Consider the following 27,985-nt stretch of genomic DNA (forward strand, 5'->3'; position numbering starts at 1 on the left):
AAGCACACATATAGATGCACCCTGAATGGAGCAGTTCAGTATGTTTGTGGGCTGTGCTGCCTGGCACACTAGATTTACTGTGTAACTATGCCCTGTGTCTCTACACAAATGTAGATTTTAGAGTAGCATAACTCCTCCAAAAGGGATAGAAACCCCCAGGAATAGAATATGGCAATTGCTAGGCATGCTTGGTAGCTGTCTCTGAAGAGATATAGGGAGGTTTTAATGTGGGCAAGACATCAGTTAGGTCATATCCTGTTATCCTCAGAGAGCAATGCCAATTGAATTGGAATGAATGGAAAGGTCATAAATATAGGAGTGATAGACAGCCCTTAGCTGCAGACAGGACTGCAGCTAATCTGCACAAGACTAACAGAGGCATCTGCTATGAGGGTTTAGTCCTATTTCCTGAATCACTTTGACTTCAGGCTGCAGACTTCTGTGTCACTGGTAGCAGAGGACCAGTCAACTGTTAGCCAAGGGCCAGAATGCTGTTCACTGTGGAAACCTCATAGCATTTGTTTAAAGGATTCTGAAGGTTTTGGGAAAAAAAGACTGAGATGCTAGCATTCTTCTAAAGCTCTGAAGAGTCTAGATCAATGATTCTCCACCAGGGTGCCACAGCACACTGAGGTGCCTTGAAATCCTTTCAGGTGTGCTGCAAACACGATTCACAAAATAAACCTAGAGATTTCAAATAGGAATCCATAGGCTTAAAAACATTCCAACCTGCTGTCGTCCTTCTGAGTTCTTTGCAACAGAGTAATTGCTCTATTATTTTTTGGTAGTCAAAAAACAAGTGAAAAGTAAGAGCTTGCATTTTCTGAGGGGTGTCTCAAGTCTGTCAACGGGTGCCTTGAGCTGAATGAAGGATGTCTTGAGTCTAAAAAGGTTAAAAACCACTGGTGTAAATGACCTGTGCACACGTGCACGTACACATGCACAATTTGTTATGGTCACATTTTTAAGACCTAAAATTATCTCTGAAAGAAGATTTGAGGGGAATGTTTTCATGGGCATGTATGAAAGTGGTTGAACCTTATATCCACATATGTAACAACATCAAAGTGCAAATTTCTGTATGGGGAATGCTAGTCACTTGACTGTCTGAGAAATTTGGCTTAAAATGTACATTATTCAAAATACAGGGCCTGTTTGAGTTGCCATATGTGTATCATTATCCCGCATTTAGCAGCTTTTTTTAAAGAGCAGTTGCATTCATTTAAATGACTGAACTGTGGTGACTCTTTGTGGCTATACTATAAGGGGCTTATTCCGTTTGGCTTTACATGTTTGACTGTAGTGCTTAAAAAACAGCTTTGAGGCTAGCGTTAGAAAGGAATCTAGTATGTACAGGTGGCTTGTAGACAGGCAGCTCGGTAATTAATTAGTAACTGCACGCTTAAAGTATATTTGCATCTTTTTCAATTCATGGTATAAAAACAATATCATATAGAGCTTAGTAAATTTGCATTAGGAGGTAATGCACTGAAGCGAGACAGGTACGGGATTTAGTGACGAGTAGCAGAGCTGTTATGTTTTTTACAAAGGGTTGTTGAAATGATCTCTACCGGAGTTATTGACTATTTATAGTGTAGCTAATTCTAGATCCTGAATCCAGAAGCCTCACATTTTAAACATCTATGTTAAACAATTCATCTGTGCAGATGCAGCATAGAGGACAAAATAACACAGAATGTTAAAACCAGGGACTTTCACCTAATGTTAAATTAAGGTTAGTCACAAATTTAAAACGTTCTGATGTGATAAGTTTAGTCTCTAGGCAGGGGATTTACCTACGTTGAAAAATGATCTCAGTTCAGGGTAACTGCTAGGATATGCCTGGCCTGGGACTCCAGTATAGTTTAGATTAGTAGTGTAGTTGCCACATATCTGTTTCAAACACAAGGAATTGTAATTGTTACAAGCTATTGTGATGCTGTGTGCTTAAGAGTGTAATTAAAAATAGTTTGTTTCTTGTTTTGTTTTGTTGTATTTTCCCAAACTGTATTAAATTTGTTGTCTGCATATGCTTGGCTTAATTTTAGGTACCTCAAGTCTATTGTAGAGACTATTTTGATATATCAGCATTTTAAGAAACTGAATCCAGAACAACATGTAGCCAAACAGGAACTTGTGGACTTCTGGATGGACTTCCTTGTTGAAGCCACAAAGACAGATGTGTCTATAGTTAGATTTCCAGTAAGTGTGTGTTTTCTCATATTTTTTATTAACCGTCTCATTTAACTTGTAATTGTATTCATTTCCTTTTCATCACAGAGCATGGTTAATACAACTATTGCTTGCTCATAACTTGCCAAGAAATTAACTACTTTCCCAGAAGAAATATATTTGGTTTGCATGTTGTAGTGGTTTTAGTTGATTGCTTTTAGTTACAATGGAGTTGTTTGGTCTGTTTTATAACAAAGCAGCAAGGGAAAAGCCTAGTTAGCATTTTGTCATTTAGGATGTGCTGCTGCTAGGCATTCTCTTACAGAAACCCTTCTATCTATGCCAAATGATAACAGAGTGATTAAGTTATGCTTTGAGGAAAGGAGTTTTCTTTCTCCCATATCAAATGCTAGCAATTCATTAGTAGGCTTGGGATATGTGACTTGGAATCCTTTGCAGTTAATGAAGTTCATTTATTCTTTGTCACAGTTCATAAGGGAGCCTTGGTAGCTGAAAACATACAACTTCTGGTATCAGACAATAAATCTCAACCATACTGGATAATTTATATTTAGATGTTCCCTTGAAAAAAATAGTGCAAGAACCCTGCTAGTTTGTATTTTGCTGAATTGTTTTATATTTAATGAATATGGTTATACCAGGGTAGAGGGTTCTGGAAAAATATAGTAAACAGATTCTTGTTATCACCCTTGTTATTTGTCTCCTCAGTATTGAGGAGAAATTGGATCTTGGCTACTTTTGAATAACTCTTGGCAAAGACTGTTATTTATTTTCATAATAACCACTGTTGCCACCCAAATACTTGGAGTGCAAATTGGTTGCTTTGTATAGCTCAGTAGGCTGTCAGGTATTGGACCTGGTGTGTAGGTGGCACAATATACCCCAGGGAAGATTGCAGTTTGTCATGCTCAACAGCAAGTGCTTCAGGCAGTTACCGTATTTTTCGGACCATAAGACGCACCTGACCATAAGACGCACCCCTCCTGGAGCCTCAGTCTCCGTGGCAGCGAGTCCCTCCTTCGGACTCCTGCCCCGTCTGTTCCGGCCGGCCATTTTTATTGCCGGCTCCCGGACACCGGCACGGGCGCTGGCTTCCAGTGTAAACAAGCGGCGGATGTCCCGCTCGGGCTCCGCCGCCTCCGCGGGCAAGCTCCGCCCCGTCTCCTCGGGACACACACCTTCAGACCATAAGACGCACCCTCGTTTTCCCCCCACTTTTGGGGGGAAAAAAGTGCGTCTTATGGTCCGAAAAATAGGGTAAGTAATGACCATGTGAACCTCTGTAGGGAATGTTGTTCCAGTTTTCTTAATGCAAGGAAAAAGCTGTGAAATGAGGATGGATGTTCTGGAGACAGTTAAGGCTGGGAAATATGCAAAATCTTCTGGGTCTCAAAAGGGATGCCCACTTTTTCCTTTTTTATTTTTTACTTATCATGATAATGAAACACTTAAAACCGGTTCTGTTTTCCAGACCTGCCAGAGGTAGTTTGCATTTTCATTCAAGTCAAAAACATATCCGGTCAATAACACACTGTAACATACTGAATCCATGTACCTGAACATACGGTTCATGTGTCTATTCTAGAACGGTCTAGTCAGAGAAGTGGAACCATTTCCATCCCAGCCACCGTGCAGGCACACACAGTCAACTATATATTGCTTGGAAGAAGGGAAAGAAGAACATAAGAAAGACAGGAAATTTTGAACAGGCATTTTCTTGTCAAATTAATTATTGTAGTTGTTTTACAAATAAAATGACATTTATAAATAATAAACAGATTATATAACTAATTGTTTTCACTGCATCTGTGTAATCACTTGCAGCTCAGTTTGTCAGTAGGGCTACCCTAAAACGGCGCTTTACTTCAAACTCAGCATGTTCCTGCACTGAGTCCAGTGCCTGCCCAGAAGAGGCATCGCGTTAGCTGGACCCAGCTTACCCAACATCTATATAGATAGGGCCTCTTAGTGGGGCTTTTTTGGTGCTTTTATCTAATAACTGATTGAATCAGCTGTTAGATAAAAGCACCAAAAAGCCCCACTGGAGTGCCAGATCTATACAGATGCTGCAGAGCCAGGTTGAACTAATGCGTTCTGCTTCTAGTAAAGCACTTTTTTTCTGTAAGCAGCCATGGTTCTGAACCTAGGAATTTCAACACTAGCTCACATTTGAAGTATATGTACTGTAATCCCTGTCTAGCCACTAGAGGGAAAAATAACGTTCTTTACAGTTGTGACATACAGGAGGCACAGTTGCCAAAATTCTGCTGCATGAATTTCACTTCAAACTTAAGGTCCAATTCTGTAATGCACCAAGGGCCAGATTTTTTTAAACAGTGTTTAGATACCTAAGAGAGGTGTGCTTAATGGGTTTTTTAAAATCCCAGTAGTCTCCTGTCTTTATCTGAATATATTTAAAAAATCTGAAGTGCTCTCTGTCATCTTTGGAGTACTTCCAGCTCAGAAGGAAGTATGCAGAAATTGATTCATTATGGATCTTTCCAAAAATTTCCATTTAGGAAATTTTGTTTCTTTAAAAGTGGTTTAAAGGAATTTCTGAGGGTCTTTAAGGCCTAAACATAAGAGAATAATTTCATACCTCCTTCCCACCCCACCATCCTTCCTATAATTCTGTCCCAGACTTTTTGAATGCTGAGTTAGTTGCAGGCTTTATCTCAGTAGATCCAGTTTGCTTTCACAGGGCTCTGCAATATCACTTTGTTGTATGCAAATAGTCCCTGCCTTCTGAAATGCAATCCATATTTATTTACTAAAGTAATTTAAAACATTCAAGGAAAAGCATGGCAAGCAGTTGCAAATAAGTGCCCAACGAATGATAAATGCTGATCCTGCTTATATTTTTTTGGAGGAAAGGGTAAGCATTGTGTTCTGATGCCCCTTCTATCTGAGTAGATAGATTATTGCAGCATTTCTGTAATATTTCAATAATTGTAACACATTTCAGCTAGTCTTTAGGAGACATCTTTGCAATACAGATCACAAGAGGCACCTATACACATCAGTGACGCTGCTTTGATGCACTGTAATTACACTGCGTTGGAGCAGATTCGATTGTTAGAGTCTGGTGGAACTCAATGATCATTACCATGCTCCGGCAGATTCCAGCGTTTTGTGTATTAGCATTCATGTGCTGAAAAGTGGAACCCACTTCCAAAGCACATGTATAAATACCCAAGAAGAGTAGAAATGAAATGGAATTCCAGTTATCTCCAATACTTACCAGCATCTGTAAAATGAAAAACAAAGCCCTATATGGGGTTAATGCAGACTTAAAGGCTTTCAAAATCTTTTGAAATTCAGTTTTAAATTAAAAATCAATAATATCAGTTTCTACATACATATTCTACAGTTTCTACTGGACTGGTATTTTGCTTTTAATGGCCCTGAAGTAAAACAGGAAGGTACTTTGGCTATTCATCAGTTCAGCATAAATGGCAGGTTAGACCCAATCTTGCTGAATTGGATCCCATCTCTTTTGGGTTATTCTTCCAGATCTTGCTGCCCTTTCTTCTGAAAATTTTTCAATAAGGACTTACTGTCAGCCTGAGCCTCTTGCAGGGCTGTTTCTGGTTCTGTATTTTGTGTATCATTCTGCATACCATAATGTGACTGCTACACCTCACGGTAGTCTGCTTTAAAAACAGCTCAGGCTAGCTGCAGAGTAAAGTTGTTTCCCCCATCTCATCTGAAGCATTTGATGAAACAGGCCATTGCCTACAAAAGTTTATGCCTCATTATGCCATCCTGCTCTGCCTTCTGCTTGGCTTCAGATTAACATGCCTACCTATCACTGTCTCTTTTTTTTTGAGCTGCCCAACTACTCTTCTCCTGAACTCTAACAAAAGCATAACCTGCCATTCTCACTCAAGAGAGCAAACTGAATCAAAAGCTTAGAGGACGTTCTTAGCCTGGCAGTAGACACAGAAGGCATTTGGAACCGTGAACAATCAGAACTTATATCTACATGGGAAAAACAGATAAAAAAGAAACAATGACCTACAACTGGCATTTCAGGCCAGCCAATCTAGTGTGATTGTTCTACCAGAAGTTTTACCCTTTTTTGCCCTGGTGCTTAGTCATATACTTGATTTTTAGAAATGATTTTAAGTGATTGCATACTTTTTTAATTCCATGAATCTTTTAATGGATTTTATTTTCTTCCACCCTAAGGTTTTAATATTGGAACCAACAAAAGTCTATCAACCTTCATATCTCTCCATCAACAGTGAAGCTGAGGAGAAGACCATATCAATCTGGCATGTGCTGCCTGAGGACAAGGTAAATTATTACATTTGCCTTAGGATGAGAAGTGTAAGTACTCACACATACAAAATGGTGTCTGCCTTATAAATAACATTCTAAGCAGGCTCTTCTAACTGTTGATTGCACAGATGGAAAACCTATTTGCAGTATGTATAACATGTTTTATTTACATGCATTTTTGGGCACTGCTTAATTTGAAGACTGTCCTTTATGGTTTGGATGTCAGTGAGGACATTCCAGGATTGTCCCCAGCAGCCGCTCTTGAGAACTGCAGATTCAGGTCTCAAGAACAAGTGCTAGGGACAAGGCCAGAGCCCAGCTACACTAGCAGACTTCTGGGTGTAGACTATACCTATAAGTACAGGTGGGCGGAGGTTAGGTAGGGCATGTCCAAGACCCTCGTTGCTGGGGTACGTCGTCACCATGGTGTTTGTGTGCCAGAAATGCTTCCAGCTTGCACTTACTCATTGGTTAAGTTTGCAGTCCTGATGGAGACTGTAAATATCAAGGGAGAGGGAATAAAAATCCATGTCTTGAAATAGCAGTGAAGGAAGTCAGGAGCTAAAAGAGAAGGTGGTCAGGAGGACAGTGAGAGAAGTCTAGGAGCATGTCTATAGCACATCAGCCGTAGGGTGTCTGAGCCAGAATGGCCCCAATCGCACCTGCCCACCCACTCCTGTTCCCACACTTGAAACCCAGAACTACACTGGGGAAGATGCCCCATAGTCATCCCCAACAACCACTCTCAAGGACAGTAGAGATAAAGGTCCAGCGAGGAGCCATAAAGGGATGCCCCAGAGTGACTCGTTAACTGCAAAGAATCAAAGCTAATGACATCTCTGATGACATTTCTTTGGTTGCAGAGTAGGCCTGTGAAGAATTGTTTTCTGAACCGATCTAACTTGTGTTTTTGTGCACTTTATAATAGAAATAATTCTAATATGCTTCTTTTCCCTCTTATTTCATATATTTTACTTTTCCCCTTTTAAGAACTTGTGAAGAACATCTAGGGCACTAGTGTTTAGGCATTTGTTTATTGGATTGTGGGGAAAATAATCCAAGAAATGGCAAAAATAGTTCATTCTGAAGATAATTTCCTGAGCTGTATCAAGACCATTGAATTCCTGTTTGTTCAACTTTGATTGGCATTGTTCAAGATGGACTCCATTCTCCAGTATACATAACTTTGTACTTTCTTACAGAAAAAAGACCAAAATATACTTGCTATGCAATTTGTAAATAATACTATATGCTGGTGCTTCTGAGTACCATAAAATACCTTAGTACCATAAACTATCTGCTCTGCGAGAGGGCTATAACTTATTTCCTATTTGGAAATATCTTGGTATCCCTGAGCATGTGATTCTTAGTAATATACTCTCAAACAATCTGTTCTGCTCTGTTAGGTGGCTTATCTTGCATTTAGTAAGGAACATTGGACTGGAAGGGACCTCCTGGGTTGCTTAGTCCAGTTCTCCATTATCACAGACAATCATATCACATCATATAATCTCCTTCATGAACTGAGCTCCATACGCAAACTAGTTGAATGAGGGTTGAGATGATGATGCTCCAACATGGAGCGGCTTCAGTAACTTGTCTGTCCTGTAAGATGTCCTGTTAGCATACCCAAACAACCTTACATATGTTCTGTAGGGATATAATCAGAAGTTGTGTTTAAGGCTAGTGTTTGTGCTTCCAGTTATTGTAACAGATTTTTTAAAGACCGTTTTTCCCTGCATGGCAAGTTTGAAGATTGTGATTTCATTATTTGGGACAAAGACAACAGAGTTGTACTAAACTTCTTAAATAAGCCTGGTGTTATATTAATATTACTTGATGGATAGATTTACTTGTAAATCCTTAGAAAATGTGTTATGTAAGAATACACACAGCGTGTGTTAAGGCATATATGCTTTGTTTTTCCATGTAGAACAAAAGTATTGAATTTCTGCTTTAAATACAAAACAGAACTCAGTTTTAAATCTGCAGTCGACGACTGTAATGAGAAAAGGGCTCATGATCTGGTCCATTATAAATAGCTTGTCCTCCTCCCTTTTCACAGATGTTAGTACACTCCACTACTTACACAGATTTTTAGTTAAACTTAAGATAGAACTTGAAATGGGAAATACTTATAAAACAGAAGTGATATTCTTCTCTACCTTTCTGCCATACACAGCTTGCAATTGCTTTGCAGTTTCCTAAATATAGCCATCTTTTCCCATATGTTTTAAGCAGTTCTGCAGTCCTGTTTGTCATTATGAAACAAAGTAGCCAAGCTGCCTCTGTTTCATGTTGGCTTTCCAATCCATTTTGCAGTTTTTTTCCCCACACTAACCGAAGAGCAGATGCTAGAGTTGGACAGTGCCTCTGGTATGTTTACTCCAGTGTATTTAAAACTTGGCAGGATTACAAGGAACACAGCTTGTCATGAACATGATCTGGTAAATGAAAAAGGCTGTCTGAATTTGAGAGAGTCATCTTCTGTAAACCGTAATGCTGTAGCACATGATACTTAAGGTTCTTGTGTTTCTTAACTACTTTGTTGTATCTACAGCAGGGGTCAGAAGCCTTTTCAGGCTTCAGGCTGAATTGACCCATGTCAGGTCAGAGGTGGGCTGGTGCATGTCAGACAGGTGCTAAGATACAGCTGCCAGCACTGCTCTGTCCTGCCCGGCAGCTGCGCAGGAAAAGCACCTAATGCCATCACTTTTTCCCACAGCAGCATCTGGAAAGCAAATACTGCCAAAGCTCCCCCATCTCTGCAGAGAAATACCAAGGACATTGTACACATGTTGCAGGAAAGGGGCGGGAAAGCAGCGGTGCCAGGTACCATCCTTGTGTATCCATGAAAGTAATGGTGGCAGTGGCTAGGTCCTAGCACCTACCTACCACACACCTGCCCATTTCTGATCCAAACTGGATCGATCTGGCTACTAAAGCCCCATGTCCACATATTGGATCAAATGCCTCAGCAGATTAGATCCAGCCTGTGGGCTGTAAGGTTGCTGACCCCTGGTCTAGAGTGATTCTTTCTGAGTATTCAAGGGTAAAATTAGGGATTGGCCATGTACTAGGAACTAAAAGGCACTCAGGAGAGTGTTTCAAGCATGGAGAATGAGGAGGTGGCTGAATTTGCTGTAAGAAGAGGGTAATGAAAATTTCCAAGGATATTTTTCACTATTGCAGAGGACTAGTGCAAATGGAAATTTGGTCAACTCATGTATGGGGCATAATTTCAAGTGGCAAAGCATAGCTGAATGAGTACTCCGGGAAAATAGATCTTGAGGAGTTGGAAAGTCATTTTGCATGGATGCTCTGTTTAGGAGAAAAGTATAACATGGCTGGCACTATATCAGATAGTGTTCATTTATTTGAGAATCCCTGTTTTTGCTAATTGTTCGGATCTAATACTGCCCTCTAAAGGTTTGCCAAACTGTTAACGATGCCAAGGTATTTATTCCTTTCCAGTTTGGGTTTCAAGATTTAGCTCTTAAAGTAAGGCTGACAGAAAAGATTGTGTAACATAATTAAATTGGCAAAATCCACATATAAAGGAAAATTTGTGAACATTTATACAGACAGAGTACCTAAAAATATCAGTCAAATCAGGTTCCCTTGTGTTGAGGATTAGACAAACATACAATAAATAATAATCCCTCTGATCTGGTTTCCCCCAAAACTCACTTAACCTGAAAACATTCCTGCAACATGCACAGCGCAGTTTCATATTTCCTTGGCTGCAGTGACAGGTTACTTTAAATTTAGTTTGATTTTTATTTTTTTTAAATTTTGGTGTACTGCTTTATATTAACATACCCCCTGCAATAAAACTTGACCAAAAAGGAAAGAATTATGGTTTCAGAAAGGAAGGGAAAATTGTTCTGGCAATTCTTGTGGAAAATTGTACTATCGACTTAGAGCCTTCCATTCATTGCACAAAATGTGACAGTTCATCTAATATGTCTCTTCTTATTGCCTTAATTATTTCTTTTATTAATGTGTTTCATAATCTATTAAATTCCACGTCTCTTTCATCCTTTGGAGTTCATTTGCTTATGATAGTGGTTAGCACAGAAGCCTCTTTCTAAATCCTATCTCTTATCAAGAAACATTCTTTGGCTTTATTGTTCTGATTACTGAAATTCTCTCCAGAGTAGTGGTTTTATTAAGTGAAGATTCTACAGGGATATTACTGACATTAAGCTATGATGCCTTAAAGAATAATTGTTACCAAGTAAAATGCTCATGTAGGGAATTTTACTTAACTCCACCAGTCTTTTGACTTAGAAGCTGGGAGATATGGGTGTTGGCTGTTCATGGTAAGGGGAATCTTTTAGTATTTGTTTCTTTACACATTTTTTTCTGTATGTTGCAGAAAAGCATTCATGAGTGGAACTTCAGTGCTGCATCTATCAGGGGAGTAAGGTAGGTTACCTCCTATTGCATGTACCTAGAGAGAGTGATTGTTCTGGGAGAGCACCATGCTGCTTCAGACAGAATGATCTCTCTGCAGTGTCTTACTGTGATTCTAGGGAGTGAATACACATAATACTTGGAACAGTTTAAAAGTTGTTTAAACTTGAGACAGACAGACATACAAGACTGTTTGAAGTGGTTTAATGCCACCTGGAGTGGTTTAAAAATTCACTTGGAATGTATCCTGGCATTGTTCAGTGTTATGTGTAGACACCATGACATAGGTGTGGTCTGTCCTCCAGGCATCCCGCACTACATTGCTCTTCATGCTTTCCCCCTCCCAAACCCCCACTGCAACTGGTTATTCTTGTACTTTTCTTTTTGTTGACACTTTTATCAATGAGATGACTTGCACTGCTTGTGCAGTAAAAGCCATATTTCCAATAGCCAATTTTGTCCTCGCTCCCGACTTGATTACTGCCCCACATCGTTTCCCCTTTCCACACACCATCCTCTGGGAATCAAAGAGCATGTGTCCAAGTACTAACCCCCTCATCCAAGACAGGTGAGCACACTACAAACTTTGGTCAACTGCCGACTATTGAAGTTTACTGAACTCATGTTTAGTGGGGAAAAGTGGAAAAGTGAAAGTGACCCTAGCCACAGGTCACTCAACCCTTGTGTTCCCTCAGGCATGGGTAGAAGCACTTCTTCCCCTGCTCATTCAGTTGAGATATGTTGAACTAGGTGTTCATTCCTACCCACATCATTTTACACAATTGCGAACCAGTTCCCAATCAGCAACATTTGGGAACTGTTCACTTGTTATGTGTGTCAGCATTCTGTCCCACAACAATTGTGGATATGTTCCCAAACAATGACATTTTGGACTGATTCAATGGTTACGTGTGTCTGCATCCTAGGATAGTAATGTGCAGAGGTTATTATGCCAGAATTTAACATAGATGCATGTGTGCATATGTATGTATTTATGTATGGCATGTATATTTGTTGACTAAAGAAGTGCCATACCTTGTATTTGGGAAAGTTTATAATTAGGATTAAAATAACTCATTTAAGTTTACATTCTTGCTTTCTCGTTACTTGTATTGTGGAAGTGCTGAGGAGCCTCAAGTATAGATCAGGACTACACATAGGCACTGACTTTGTTTTTTGCTGGTGGGTAGTTGCAGGCATAATCCCCCGCCCCAACCCCAGGCGTTTTACTTTTACTTGGCACATCAGTGCACCAAACCCTACACACGCCCAGAAGGGGCAACACATTACTTCTACCTGGCTCTGGAGCATCTGTAAAGATTGGGAGCTTTTAGAAGCTTTTTTCCCCTATGTCTACAAGTGTGTCTCCATGGGTGCTGAGCACCCCCTACTTTTTTCAGTGGGTGCTTGGGCCCTAGAACATTCAGAGTTGGCGTCTGTGGGATCATATTACCCTATGTACTTTATAAACACAAAAAAGATTAATATTATCCCTACTACAACTGGAGTATAAGCCAAGAGATGGCAGAGGGATACACACAAGGAGAACAGAACAAAATGACAAGAGCAGTGGTTCAGCACAGTCCGTGGTAGTCTCAACAAGCAGCTTAATTTTCTCAAGTGTTTTTGTAGGCATGGCATCAAAGGAGAGTTGAAAAGATTTGAAGGAGGACTGAAAGCTAGCTTTATGGATGTTTATAGGGAGCCCTCCCCAAGTGAGAGACGCAGCATAGAGCAAACCCACAAAAGTAACAATTTGAAAATTTAATAACTATGATGGCTCATATACTTGGCTGTTTGGGGTTGAGTGTCAATGTAGTGATAGTAAATGAGACATGACAGACAACTATTAGTCTTCTTTCAACCGTGAGAAAAGGGAGATAATGGAAAAATATAAGCAGGGGAATAACATGGGCAAGGTAATGAGCTAAGCTGATGGTGATGAGGAAGTGCTACAGAAGTATTTTGAGAGGATCAGAAGGGGACATGATTGTATTTGTCAAGGCCAATGGAAAGAATGTTAAAGTAAGTGAAATGCAAGATGGCGAAGTTTTATCTGGGTAAGTGGAGAGGAGAGGGGGGTAACTTAGACATTTATGTGGAAAGAACCAGAAAGTTTTAGACAGCCTGACTATGAAGATCTAGAGAGGGCTGAGTTGAAAATGATGCCCAAGTTTAAAAATGGAGTCTCTTTTGAGGTATCCCATGTGCAGCATTCAAAAACTACTGGTTTACATTGGCAGATTTAGGCTGTTGAGTTTTATACTGTTTTCTGTTAGGTTTTTTTAAAAGAATTAACTGTGCTTTGATGCCTTTTTTCCCCCAGAGATTTTGTTAGTGATGTATACAACTAAAAATCACATCTCTACATGTAAAACAAAATACCATGAAACGATACTGCTTTAAAAATAAAGGCCCTAATTTTTCCCTTGCACTAAAATTTACTTTATGGAACTGTGGAGCATTGTTTCACCTGGCTGTGACCTTCCCTTTGCCTTCCTTGCCCCTCTACCTTCACTGGGGGTTGTAGGATGACAGAAGACTGACACAGGAAGCAGCCCTACCATCTCCTTTGACTTTGTTTCAGCAAGGAGTTCCCCTCGGCGGAAGCGGATTTTTCCACTGGCAGTTTGCATCCAGATTCTGTGACTTCAGTCACTCGAGTATTGCAGAACCAGGGACATAGAGTAGGTAAAGGAGGGGAGGAGATACTTGAATGCATTTATCTGTTCAGGATCCAACCAATAACTTATACATATGAATATTCAGGAGATCAGTCTTTTACCGCACTTTCATTAGATCAGTTCCTTCTCTGTCTCATTTTTTCCCCTGTTCAAACACAAGCCACGGTAATCTGTGACATCATGTTTTTTTCAGTATTTTCATTTACTATATTGGGGGGTTGGGGGGGGGGTTTCCTCCACAAAGTGTAACCTTTTTAAAACAAACAAACAATATCCAGCCAGTCCTCTTCTAGTAAATAGTTTCTGCACAGATGTACCATCCTTTGTCCTTCTGGAAACATTTAAAAACTGTCATTTACACTGTTCCTGTGCAATTCAGTTTAGTTTAGACAAAAACTGTAGTGGTGTAATGTAGATTAGTCTGTTTGTTTGTCTGAGCTCAGGGTAGCTCTTCCAGAATTTATTAAACCTTTTTTGACACTGCTAAAACTTGTTAGTGGTCATTAATATTTTGTGTTTTCCTCTAGTGGTTATTTTCAGTTACACCCAGTCTTCATTTAGACCAGTGTCCATTAAGTGTGTTCATGTGATTTACAATTTTCTAGAGCTAAGGACCATTTCTGTGAGGTTTCCAAAGCTCAGTCACTGTTTGGCTTGGTTGAGGAGAAGTTGTGAAGGGAAGTAACTTGTGAAATCAGAAGATCTTTGGGAAAGGAACCATGTATAGTTCTGTGTTTTATAGAGTACCTAGCACTAGTAATTCTGCTTCTGATACTTTCTCTTTCCATGGCTAAATTCCTTTTTGCTTCATCAAAGAGTCCAGGCTTGAACCCTAATATCTTAAAGCTGTCTAAAGAAGGGAAATTCCCAACTCTACCAAGAGCCCTAGTCTTTACTTTTAGGCCTGCAACGGCCATAGATAGCAGATCTAAAAAGGTCAGTTTTGATATATGGGGAGCATATCACATGTTGTTTTTGGTGACCTTTTCCACATGGATGTGGGTAAATATTTATTGGTATTATATAAGCAGCACTTGGCAGCCCTAGGGAGAAGACACCTAGTACTGAAGTATGACTAATGTTTCTGGTAAATATTATAGGGAAATGACAGAGAAGATGCTTGCTCTGAATGTCCCTCAGCAACCTATGTACTCAGCTTTGTTTTTCCCTTAAAAACTAAGAAGGACTCAAAAGATTTATGCAGTTCTGGAAACATGATGCTGAATCACACATTGTACCTTTTTAAAGTAACACTAAAATGTAAACTTGAATGATTAGCAGTTTGTGCACTAAGAAATTACTCTGCCTGTGTCTTGCATCCTAGCACATATTCAACCAGAATTGTTCATTATTGCTTTGGGTTAAAAAGTATCACCAGTCATCAAAAGCCTTTAAAATGAGTCCAGCTTCCTGAGGCTCTTTGAGTCAGATAGCAGTATTTTGCCTGTGGTACATAGCTGATTTTTAAACAGTGAAGGTCTATGGAAACTGGAGGGACCAATGCAGGGTATAATTTGCACTGAAGAAAGGGTAATAGCCTTTCTTATGTAGTCAAAATGAACCCAAGTCACTTAGGGCTATGCTGTGAGCTAACCCCAAGTCTGAGTACCCAAGAGGAACACTGCACTTTTAAGAGACATTGCAGAAAGCAGAGGATACATTCCTATATTTCTAAATGTTTTTAAATTACTATGCTCTGAGGACATACCACATAAAGCAGTGAACCTCTAAGCATTAAGTGCAGTTCAGGAAGAACTCTTGAGGGGAAATCTTCAGAACTATCCACTTATCCTTAAGCAGATAGATAGTCTTCAGTTTTCCAGTAAGGCAAGTAAAATAGTCTTAGCATCACCATAATTTTAAATAAACAAGAAAAGATTATATGCACACTGATTAGAAGCCCTAGTTTTGTAAATAAATGTACATGAAGTTTTAAGCACAACATTATTTCTCTTCATGCCAATGGATCTAATTCAGATGTTTAATTGTACTTGATTGCCCTGCTGAACTGAGGTATAGACTGGAAACTGCTTGGGACAGGGACTGTGTTATCACAGATGTGCTTATCATGTAATACATTTTGGGTACTAACATTCTGATTTATGAAGTCATCTTTCCTTTTAGTGGGCTGAACTATAGCTGGCAAAAAAAGAACAAAGACTCAATAGCTTCTGTATTCAGGAACTTCAGGTTCAAGGAAGAAAATGTTTTGTAGGGCTTTTGTAAACTTAAATCTAATGCCAGTGGTGCTTCCCTATACAAGGACAGAGCAATGGATGGTTGTGACTAGCAGTATCAGGTTTAAGCAAAGGTGAGTTAAGTTCTGGCAGCCTTCCAGTGCCACCCTGAAATGCCACTTCATCCAGGCAGCAGCAGTTCATGGCTTTAGACTGAGTGCATTTTAATTGTCTGATTCAAAGCCCAGAGCAGTAAATTCAGTGGGATTCTTTCTAGGCACTTTAATGGGCTTTTGACTAGGTCAGGGCGTGGGCAAAATGGCAGATCTGGCCAGCAGCCGAACTCAATTTCCCAGCAACCGCTGTCCACGTGGCTGGGGCCGGATTCTGTGGAGACCCCAGCAGCAACCACACTGCGAGCACTGGCAGGGCATGCGGCAGGGTGTGGAACTGCTCTGCAACCAAGTTGGGATCTTGTGGCGGTGACAGCGTGGTCTGGAACTGGGGCAGAGCCACAATCTGCAGCCTGCATGCCCTAGGCAGAGGCGCGTGGGCAGTGGATTGAGGCTCTGCTCCATTGCAGCAGTGACAGAGTGGCCTGGAGCCGGGGCAGAGCCACGATCTGCTGCCTGCATGCCCCTGCTTGGGGCAGATTGCAGCTCCGCCCCAGCTCCAGACCATGCTGTCACTGCTACAAGATCCCAGCCTGGCTGCAGATTAGCTCTGTGCCCTGCTGCATGCCCTGCCAGCAGGGGTGGTGCTGGAGGAGTGGGGGGCAGGTGCTGTAGTTACCCTAAGGTTCCCCATAGCCACCCCTCCCAGCACCACTGCCACTGCTGCCCATCCTGCACAGGTGGCAGCAGCTGAGACCTCTTCTGCCTGGAGCACAGCTCCCTCTCAGCCCCCGCACCAGGAAGAGGCTGGCGCTGCTGCTGGGGCCAGTCTCCATGAAAACCCTGGTCCCACCCTATCACAGTGTGGCTGCTGCTGGGGTCTCCATGGAAACCGGCCCCAGCCACATGCGCAGGGGCGGCTGGGAAATGCAGACTTTGCCTGCTCCTGGTAATCTCAACTCCATCATTTTCCTGGTGCTTTCAGAGAAGCATGTACAGTGGTAGGATGCTGGAGTTTCTGGTCAGCAGGGACAGTGTTTCAGAAGGCAAGGGAATGCTTCTGTCAGAATGTGTGTGTATAGCAGTGTAATATATTGTGGTCTATATTCAGTTTAATCTAGTTTTTCTTCCTTACAATACAGGATTTATCTGTGTAGTTGGATGTTGCTAAAGCACTGTTTCTCAGGACCCTAGGTCACCTGCATTTATTTTGGCTTTTCTTTTAGTATTTCAAAATTTGAAGAACGATGCTGTTTCCTGTATGTGCTGCACAACTCAGATGACTTTCAAATCTATTTCTGCACAGAACATCATTGCAAAAGGTATGTTTTGGGCACGGTTTTTAAAAGGATGGTTTTTAGATTTTTTTTCAATGCAAGCTAGTCTTGAAGGAGATGGGTATTGGCTGCTTTGGAACCAAGGCAATTTTGCAGCTCTCAACTTTTATTTATCTTCTGTTTGAATTTATAGGCACTTCAGCATTGTACAATCAGTTTCCAGAACTGCTGAGGTTCAACTATGCTAATGCTAATGTGAATATTTGAAAGAAACTGAATTTGTACAAGTCCTTGGGGGTTTTATTACTGACAAATGTTGAGACTTCAGGAGTTAGCTGGAACCAAATCTAACAATGCATCAAATGTGAAAATATACTCTTTGAAGTCAGTGGGGCCAGTTGTGCATGTGTGCTCAAATGCTTTGGAGGATTGAGGTCTAATGTAGCTTTCTGTCATTATTTCTGATTACAAAGAAGCACACCACAATTCCTTTCCATGAGAGATAATCCTGCTTGTGTTTTAAAGCATGCAGAGTGATTTTTTTTGGTGCATATTTAAGAGGCTCAATACAGAACTCATACCCCAGAGTTAAGATTCCCATGATTGCTTTAAGCCACCTTCATGCTGTCTTGGGTCTGTGTTGCTGTATGATGGGCTTGAGTTGGTCCTGGAGTAACTTAAAGAACCTTGAAGACCTATACGTGCCCTGGGGCAGCAGCATTGCCTGGAGCATTATGACTCTAGATACCTCCCAAACCAGTCTGACCCCTGTCTGTTCTAGGTATGTTCTTACACGATGTCCATCTTTGTAGTCGCATCTGAATATGTTCCAATTATGCATTAAACTGTTTGAGGAATATCGGCCACACTGTACATGTTCTCTTATTCTCTCCCCAAAGGAGATGCATGTGTAGTTAAGTGCTATATTGGTAGAATGTTTTTGTTTGTGTTCTGGAGGTTTTTTGTTTTTCAGAGTTTGCATGGGAAGAGATCTTCAGAAAATTAAAGCCTCCTTCCTGCAGCAGTGAAATTTTTCCCCAGCTGGTTCCAGGGCATTTAGTACCTTTTCATGAAGCCTCATTTCTTTTACCTAAAATAAGAAACCACTGCTAGAGCAAGAATCTCACCCCTTATTCAGGAATCTACTTATATTTCCCTGACACTTCAGATATGTTTTTGTGGCCTTGAGTGTATTATATATATCATGTCAAAACTCTGTACATCTATTAACTTTTCATTTCAACAAGAGTAGCCATTTATTTTTCTTCCCTCTGTTTCCTTAATTAAACTGTTCTTTTGGATTAATATTTATTATGCTTAACTTTCTGTTGAATTGTATTTCATGCAAGGGCTCATTCTGATGTCCCTACATCAAGTATTTTTTTATTTTTTTTTTATTTTTTTTTATTTTTATACAGGTTTTTTGATATGGTGAATAGTATCACTGAAGAGATAGGGAAGAACACTGAGGAAGGGGAATATGATGGAGACTCCTTGGAGGTAAGGACAGTTTGTTTTATAGGATTTTTGTTTTAGTTTCCTTCAACTATTGAGAATTTTAGGCCGGTAGGATAAGATTTGACTTGGCTTTAGGGAATTCAGTGGGAGCCAAAGATTAATACAACTTAAAATAGTGCTCCAAGTGTTTGAAAACAAAACATTCTCTATAGAAGTAAATATTATATTATATACAATATAAAAACAACACAGATATTTCTTACAGATGGCAATTATTTGAGCTAGAGGACTACTTAGCGAGTTTTGGTGAGCATTGTGGGCTGGATCAGCACCTCCTGCAGCCCATGACAGCTCACCAAAACTCCCTAGGTGGTAAATTAATAGACCAGTACAGGGATGTCAGATGGAGCAGGTGGGCAGGGTCTCCATGGTAACCAGCCAAGGACCCCAGACCGGGCAGATGGCGTGGGCCTGTGGGGAGCGGGATGGGTGGATGGGGCTGGGGCCAGAGCTGGGGCTTGGGGCAGAGCTGTGATCTGCTTCCTACACAGCTCTGCACTGTCACAGCCCCATGATCCTGGCCTGGACCCATCTGCCCATCCCATTCCTGGATGCTGCTCCCTGCTCACCCATGGCCCCATTCCATCCACCCGGCTGAGCGTGCCCTGCCCAAATGAGTCCCAGGCTGGTCTCCATGGAGAACGTGTCTGCTTACCTACTCTATCTAGTGCAAGGTAGATGGGGTGGGGTGCTCAGACAGCAGGGCTAGGTCCGGTTGCAGTGGTGAGGGGGAAGCTGAGTTCAGCCGCTGCACTGCCACAGGTCTGCTGCGCCCCCAGGGGTGATGGAACCAGTTGCATGTGCCACAGCCCAAGCTGCCCTCTGTACCTGGGCTGGGCAGGGCTGGGGGATCTGCTGCAGGCTGGTTAAAATCTGCTGGTGAGCCAGATTTGACCTGCAGGCCATATTTTGCCCACCCATGTCTTAGAGCATTTAATTAGTCTGATAAGGGAAATAATCTCCTAGCACCACATTTTTGCTAAAAGACACCCTTCCGTTCTGCCTCTTTCATTAGAGAGGGGAGAAAATGCATAGAAAGCACTGTTTAATGTTTTTGGTTTTATATTAAATCATTTCTTTAAGGAAGCTCTACAAAGCAAATGAAGGTATAACTGTAGGTTCTATAGGAATAGCCACATCAATTTTAATCTTCGTTGCACAGGTGACAGTAGCAGTGAATACACAGTTGCATGAACTGTGGCACAGGTCATTTTAAGCTAGTCGGGGACTCCAGGTGCATACCTACATTGCCAGCCCAAGCTGAAGTCCGTGTTGCTGCATCTTCAGTGCTGTTGTTACTCATCTTGGTTAAATTAGAACTTGTATAGGTGTATGCCAGCTCATGCTACAGATACTCGCTCCTCTGTTTGCTGTGTAGACATGCATATGTTCAGGAAAGGTACTGTAAGAACTGTGTAATATGTAGTTAGTGGTCTGTTTAGATTTTCTTCTTTCTGGTAAAGAAAAGATAGCCTTCCAGCATACATTCTATCAGGTAATGCTTGATTTCGCAAGAGTCTCAAGAGACATCAAAACTTTTGTGATATCAGTTAACTGGGAGTTTCATTATTACATACTAAATTGAATGCTGTACTCTGGTGTCTCTGCATTTTAAAACAGATATTGAAGAAATGGAAAAATGTGCAGAGAATAGGACTGGAAAAAAATGCCTTACAATAAGAGATTGAAGGAGCTCAGTTTGGTTGGTCTATTAAGAAGATCAGGTCGATTTGATTAAAGTGTATAAATGTCTTTGGGGGAGAGCTACAATATACTGATAGGTTCTTTTTATCTAGTGTAGAAGAGCATAAAAATACCCAGTGGCTAAAAGATGAACCAAGACAAATATAAATTAAAGATAAGATAAATCACATTCTTAGTTAAGATATTAACTGTTGGAACAAATTATCAGGAAAAGTGGTGGGTTTTCTGTTTTTTCATATCTTCCAATCATATCCAGATCCCTTTCTGGAAAGTGTATTAGTCAAATGGTAATTATTGGGCTCAGTCAAAAAGTGATTGGGTACAATTCCGTGGCTGTGTTATACAGGAGGCCAGCTGAAATACTGTAATGACCTTTTCTGGCCTTAAATTCTCTGACTCGATTAATTTGAATTCAGGAGTGGAGTTTATTCATTGCATCTGCAACTGACCTCTGTTAATACATAATTCTGGCTAAACTGGAATTGAAAAATTGAAGTTGCACTGTACTTAGGAAGCATAGGTCAAGAGAGCAACCAAAACAAATGAGTTCATCTGACAATAGTTTCTGTGTTTATGTTGAAGCTCAAGTTTTCAGTTGGTGTGTAGTGCCCTCTGTCTAACTCCCTTATTTTTATAACAGTTGGCCACAGAAGTACATTTCTTATATAGTAAGAAATGCTTACCTGGTTATATATTACAAATACAAAGTTTTATCTTCTTTTGTTTTTCAGTATGACTATGAGTATGATGAAAATGGTGAGAGAGTCATTTTGGGAAAAGGCACCTATGGCATAGTTTATGCAGGACGAGACCTGAGCAATCAAGTCAGAATTGCTATTAAAGAAATCCCAGAGAGGGATAGCAGGTACAGTAATTGTGGCTGAATCCAAACGCTGTTCTGTTGATGTGTGTTGGTTCTGAAGTATGATTTGCCAGTTTTCTGATTAATGAAGACCTTTCCTGAAAAGCTGCTGATAAATTATATTTGTTTGTATAGTGTTCATGCTTCATTTTCCGGCTCATTTAAAGCACAACAATAGTCTCCAAAGCTGTGAAAACAATGAATTATAATAGCAATTGGGAAGTCAGCCATCTCAGGCAGAGTGCTTACAGTTCTCCTCAGAAACATTTATTAGTCTGATTTTAATAGGCTAGCAATGTTACAGAGGCACAAAAAGAAAAAGAAAAAGGTTTTCCTACATGGCTTTTCTAAGGGGTATACAAAGAGAGCTTTACCATAAATCTAGTAGATCTTTGTGGATCTATGGGAGACTAGGGCCATACACACGGAGGTTCTGTACCCTGCTGCTATACCTTTATGTCACCTACTTCCTAACAGCAGGATCCCCACTGGAGACCTGGGATGTCCTGCCCTGGTGAGATGATTAACCAGCTACTGAAACAAACTAACAAGAGAAGTGGGCATTTTTCCAACTTCACATCAATAGGATATCCCTTTCTGGAAGTTATTCTTTAGCTACACATGGGTTGTGTTAAATAAATGGAGGCTGTTGAACTCAATACAGTGTAACTGGTGAAATGTGATGGTGTGAGACATACAGGAGTTTGTTACCCTGCAGGTTCCATAATCTCCATGCATTCGCTATGTCAAATGCATTTCCCAACCTTACAGAAGTGTTATCATGGTAAACATATGACAGATTTTGAAATGCTTATATATGTAAAATAGTTACAAAAAGGCTTACTATGTATGATTGTAGAAACTCGGTTCTTACTTTTTTCATTTTTTGGCACTAGTAAAATGTAATGCTTTTACTTCTGGGTGTAGATGTTGCTGAAATGTAGCACCCATTTGAACATTTCATGATTAGCTAAGCCTCCTTAAGTGTGCATGGACATGTGGAATGAAGGAAATAACTACAATTTACCACCACAGATCACTCTTGAAACTAATAACTTTTAGGATTCTTCAAGACTGAGCTAAAGAGACAAAATTTGTATGAAAGCCCATTTAAATGCCAGAATAAACTGTGTGAAATGTGCAGTTACTGCACATAGACATTTCCATTCAGGGTCATTCTGTAAACTGAAATTTCTTCTTTATTTAAACACTGTATTACTTGCAATGGTTTCTATTTAAGGACTGGACATTCAACATCCTGTGTGTGATGTCATGATATTTGAATTCTACTAGAAATAGGGTATTCCATTAATACTGTGACATAAGTAATAACTATTAGTAGAACTCATTTGCACTGGAGCTCTTTCTAAATTTTTCAGACTGTTTAAAAACTGCAGTAATGTCTTGTCTTTGTTTTGTTGCTGAGATAAACATGTGAGTCACATAGCACAGATTTGTTTGATAAGATGCATCATGTTGCCACATGACTAGAAGGAAAGGATATTAAAGACAATAAGACATACCTCAAATTTATGTAAAAATATTATCAAAAGCTTATGAAAAATAATTAATGAAAATGGCAAATCACTTAATTTCAAAAGCATCTCACTAAAGCTAGCAGGAACCACAAGAATCCTTTTATTTTAAACAATAACTAAAAAAATTAAACAAAAACATCTCCTGTTCCTGAATAATCTTTTTGGCTCTAGGAGGCAAGGTCCTGTAAGTTAGAGCAGACCCTGGGGAAATCCACATCCAGGAGGTTGAGTACATCGAGGGCAATGACGTGTTCATGTTGTATTTGTCTTTGGCTTTGCCTGTAGTGTGAACTCAAGTAGAAGGGAAACATTTTGAACTTGCAGCCAGAAAAGCACTTTTTAATGGAATTGTCACTTTTTTTCAAAATGAAAATAACCATCTTGTGGAACTGCAGTAATTTAATTTTTCCTTGCAAACTGATCTCAAATGAAATTACATTTGTGTTAAACTTCTTATCATGTATATACCCTTATTATCCAGCTGATAACCATTAAATACAGTACATGTACTTAAATATCAGGAAACATTAGATTGCAGAGATATTTTCAACAGAATAGAGGCAAGACAAGATGTACCACTACGAAGGTCTCAACTCTCAAATGTTTATTCAATGTTAAGTAACAGCTCCATGAGCACCATATTACAACTTTTTAGCTAAATAAATAAATAACTGGATAAATGTGTAAGGCCTTACATCTTTGAATTTAGTTTTTTTTCCTTGCTAATTAATAGCAGTCTACTAAAACGCCTGTCCTCATTGAACATTTTCTCATGAGTCTCTATTTAATTTACAAATTTATTCCAGTTGCTCAAGGTTTCATTAGCCATGTGTTCCTTCTGAAATCTAACCATACAGAAGGTAAAATTATAACTATCTTGCACTAAGTCGATACTAATAATCCATATTAATGGAATTCAGCAATATGCATTTCATTGGTGATAAGAAAGAACTGTACTGAAGAGCAAATACAGTTATATAAGGGTGCATACTCCAGAACTCAGCTTAACAATGGCTAAGTTGGAGACAGTGTGGTCACACAGATCAGTAACACGCACACTTCTGTTCAGTGGCCACAGTGCCCCAAACCCATAGTTCAGGGGACAGATGTTTGTGTAGTATGTGAGAAAATATTTTTTAAACAAGTTTAGCCTGTATTTAGGTATTTAAATAAGCTCCAGCGTTCAAAAAAGGCTTAGCATTTTGCAACAACCACACATGTTTTTATAACTGGATTTTTCAAAGAAGCACACTGTTCGGCCTGCTGAGCTCTTTTGGAAATAGTCACATGTTTATATCCAAGTGGAGCTTCAAGTATCAAACACTCTCTCAGCTCTCTCAACTTGGACTGCCCTGGTCTGCAACATATTTTGGTTTTGAATTTATGTATTGGTGAAAATTTACTTACCCATTCTAGTGAGCAGCTCAGTAAAGAGAATACTGTTTCCTGTAATAAATATTTATGTTGATTTCAAATAAGCCTCTCATTTAATTAAATGTTTCAGAAGATTGCCAAGCTAAAACATAAGCTTTAGCTGAATCTTCTATTGCAGATGACTTGCTGGTTCATTACCCATCTATTTGGGCAGGTTGGTTGGGGCATAGTATTGTCTTGGAAACCCTGATTTTTATTGCCATTACTGTGAAACCAGTTTTCAGGCTTTTAACAAAAAGTATTGTTAATAAATGGATATAACATTGCAGCATTGTGTATTACATTTCTGTAGGTGTGCTTTATGGGACCTCAGTTGACATGGCTAAAAACACAATTTTATATAAAACTAAAGGTTTCTTTTATTTCCAGATATTCCCAGCCATTACATGAAGAAATAGCCTTGCATAAACACCTCAAACACAAGAACATTGTTCAATATCTAGGTTCACTAAGTGAAAATGGGTTCATTAAGATATTTATGGAACAGGTGCCAGGAGGTGAGTGAGTTTTGTTTGGGTCTTTTTTAAATATAAAATGTTAGAACACTGCAATAATATAAAGTATAAATTTAGATGAAGAATATTTAAAATCTTTTCCATGGGTATAGACTACACTTATATGACAGTTTGGAAAAAAGACATGTCTTCATCAGGTTGATTGTTTGAATAAATTGTAGAGTATATTGTTATAAGTTATAGGACGGGCTAGAAGGATCAACAGGATTCCTGTATCCCTTTGATGGTTCAGGGAGAGCATGGTAGAAGGGCAAATCTTGTAGTCTAATAGACAGTCTCCTTCTCTATTTAGACCCCATTTGGATAGACTTCTGCAGCATCCCCTCATGTTACTTGCCGAGAAAGAATACAGAAATATACAAAAAGTATATAACTTGATTGAAGTCCTACCTTTTGGGCTTAAATAAGAAGATTCAAATGGCTAATTATGCCTTCTCCTTTAAAAGCATCACCAGAAAAAGATCTTTAAGTTTCATTTATGTTCCCCAGCTTGACCCATCGTCTGTGTGTGCGTATGGATCCACTGGGGGGATCTGTTCTGTAGGTGGGAATATGTATGAAATATCTAGCTGCATACCAAATTTATATGAAAACTATACGTTGTCATCTCAATCTTATCAATGCCTAATAGAGATCAAAATATAGATTAAGAACAGCTCCCTGAAAATTAATCTAGGCAAGGTAAAAGAGATGGTGGCAGAAACAATGAAGTCCTTTTGAACAACTTGCTTTCCTCTTCATGTCTCCTTTGATCAAATGCATTTTAAACAAAGTTCTCCTGAAATTCTCATAAGAGCTGGTTTGGGAATATTTTTCTTCCCTGGAAAAGTGAAACTCTATAATCCAGAAGTTTCTATGGAAATTGTATTAGTTTAGACAAAGATTTTGTTGTGAAGTTTTATCCAGGTTTAATTTCTGGAGAGAGAGAGAGAGCAACTAGAATATCCAGCAGCCTATTAGGATACTTGCCTGATGCAGTAGACCCAGGTCCAAATCCATAATAAGCCTAATACATAGCAGGTATCTTGGGTAACTACCCTAACCAGTGGGATTTCAGCTGCTCTGGGCTGGGTTGCTTTTCTTTCAAATATTTTTTTTCATGAGAAGTTGTAAAACAGCTACTTTTAATTCCAATACAAAATTAACATTTCAATACCTCTAGATATTTTATTTTCCCACTAGTCCTGATTCTCCAATGCATGTGGATTCCCATATAGCCTTCGATGTAAAATAGTACTCACTTTTGCTATCTTGCAAAAGCTTCATCCAGTACAGATTATAGGAATTTACCTGCTCAGCCACAAAGGTGGATTGCTATCAGCACATTCAGCCTTGCTCTCTATCATGGTTGCCTACTGAGTAGTGTCCAGTACAAGGTCTCTCTTTTTAGAAGCTCTAGATCAGGGGTGCTCAAACCCCAGCCTCTGGAGCTATGTTGTCTGGCCCACAGGGCTCCCCATGGGTCTGAAAATTTGGTGATGGAGGAGCAGTGTCCGAGTTAATTACTAGGGCTGTATGAAGCTTCGGTTGCTGATTCAATTCAGAGGCAATTTGGTGGTTGAATCTCCGAATCCAAATAGAACTGGGAGACCTATTAAAAGGTCCAAATTGAATCCGAAGCCTCTGAATTGATCTGGAAAAGATCCTGAAAGATTCAGATCAGCCAGGGAGAGGCAGGCACAGCTGGGTGGCTGTAGGTTCTCCCATGGCTCCTCTGGCTGTGCCTGGCTCACCCTGGGCAGAGGGAGCCACAGGAGAAGCCCCCATGGCTGCCCAGCCCAGCCTCCAGGTGCATCACAATAAATAAACAAATAAATAAAAAGCCCTGCACTCACTGGCTGCAGCAGTGGGAATCAGGGCCTCTAAGGGCTCGTGGCAGAGCCCCCCCTTCACGGCGCAGGGCAGTGGGGGGCAGTGGGGACCCCCCCCACCTGGCACTCATACAGCAGCTGCACCAAGGTGCAGGTGCAGTGTGGCTCAGCAGGGCGCCATGCGCTTTCTGGGAGTTGGGGCCACTGGGGTTGAGCGGCGCTGGGCTCTGGCTGACAGGTGGAGCTGCCCTAGCTCCCAGACAGCACATGGTGACCTGTCGAGCTGTGCTGCACCAGTGCAATGTGATAGCTGCTGTGTGGGTGCCAAGCATGGTGGGGGTAACCCCTGCTGCCCCACGCTGTGGCTGTGCCATAAGCCGCCAGAGGCCCTGATTGCTGCTGGTGAGTGTGGGGCTTTTTTTTTTTTTTAAAGTGCGGGGAGGCTGGGGCTGGGTGGGGGATGGGGCCAGGCAGAGCAGCCATGGGAACTTCTCCTGTGGCTCCCCCTGCCCGGGGAGAGGCAGGCACAGCTGGAGAAGCCATGGGAGAACCTGCAGCTGCCCAGCTGTGGCTGCCTCTGCCCAGCCAATCCAAATCTTTGAATCGGGGCCAAATCTCCAATTCTGATTTGGCCAAATCGAATGGGGACAGTGATTCAAATCACTAAATCCAATCGCTGTCCTCTGAATCATCCGAATCTGAATCAAATACTTCTCTATTCACACATACGGACCTGTGTGCTAGATCCACTGTGTGGTGTTAGGACAGCATGGGGCCCAATCTGGGCATGTAGGGCCAGGCAGAAGCAGTGTGGTGCCCTATCTGGGCATATAGGGCTGGGCTGAGGGGATGCAAGACCCAATCCAGATGCCGGAGGCCCAACCCCATGTACTGACCTTACAAAGGATCTGTCCATAGGACCAAAAAGTTGAGCACCACTGCTCTAGACACTATTGATCCTAGCTACAAAAGAGAGAACCTCTATCTAAGGCCGTCAGCAGTTGTTACATCCCACTGAAAATATGAAACTGGAAAAGAGTCACCACAGACACAGAGAATCTCCATGGGAGATTTGCTTTGTAGAACTCATTGTCACATGAAATACGACACATGGTAAAACTCATGACAGACATAACTAAATCAAAATTTTATCCACCAAGTTTAGCTTTCCTTCAAAAATCTTTTCTCAGAGCCTCACCACATGCACACACACTTCCTTAGTGCTTCCGCTCTTTGCCTCTCTCCAAGTCAGGGAAGGAGAGTGAGGCCAATGTTAGATTAATACTATGCTGAAGGGGTTTGTCACCTGCATGTTCGAAAAATTTCTGCATCTGAGGTCAGTGAAGATGGTGGGACCGGAGTTCCTTGAATTTTACCTGGAGTGGAAAGCTAGTAATAAGCATTCAATATGGGGGCTCTTGGTTATGGTGCATGTTGCCACCCTTGCTGTGTGGGA

General features: G+C 40.6%; 1 protein-coding gene across 3 annotated transcripts in view; it reads left to right on the forward strand.

Moving 5' to 3' along the window:
- Nucleotides 1–27,985, forward strand: part of MAP3K5 (mitogen-activated protein kinase kinase kinase 5) — a 148,126-nt gene that overhangs the window by 93,992 nt on the left and 26,149 nt on the right. For all 3 annotated transcript variants that reach the window (XR_002103746.1, XM_019550189.1, XM_019550190.1), the window contains 6 exons: nt 6,385–6,492; nt 10,859–10,908; nt 17,097–17,192; nt 18,566–18,647; nt 21,101–21,234; nt 24,573–24,700. Coding sequence is in view for 2 of the 3 variants with exons in the window: in XM_019550189.1 (XP_019405734.1) it covers nt 6,385–6,492; nt 10,859–10,908; nt 17,097–17,192; nt 18,566–18,647; nt 21,101–21,234; nt 24,573–24,700 (598 nt within the window). In the remaining variant the exon portion in view is untranslated. The remainder of the gene's footprint in view (nt 1–6,384; nt 6,493–10,858; nt 10,909–17,096; nt 17,193–18,565; nt 18,648–21,100; nt 21,235–24,572; nt 24,701–27,985) is intronic.

Source organism: Crocodylus porosus, unplaced genomic scaffold (genome assembly GCF_001723895.1).
Source record: "Crocodylus porosus isolate Cpor-Errol unplaced genomic scaffold, CroPor_comp1, whole genome shotgun sequence".
Classification (NCBI taxonomy): domain Eukaryota; kingdom Metazoa; phylum Chordata; order Crocodylia; family Crocodylidae; genus Crocodylus; species Crocodylus porosus.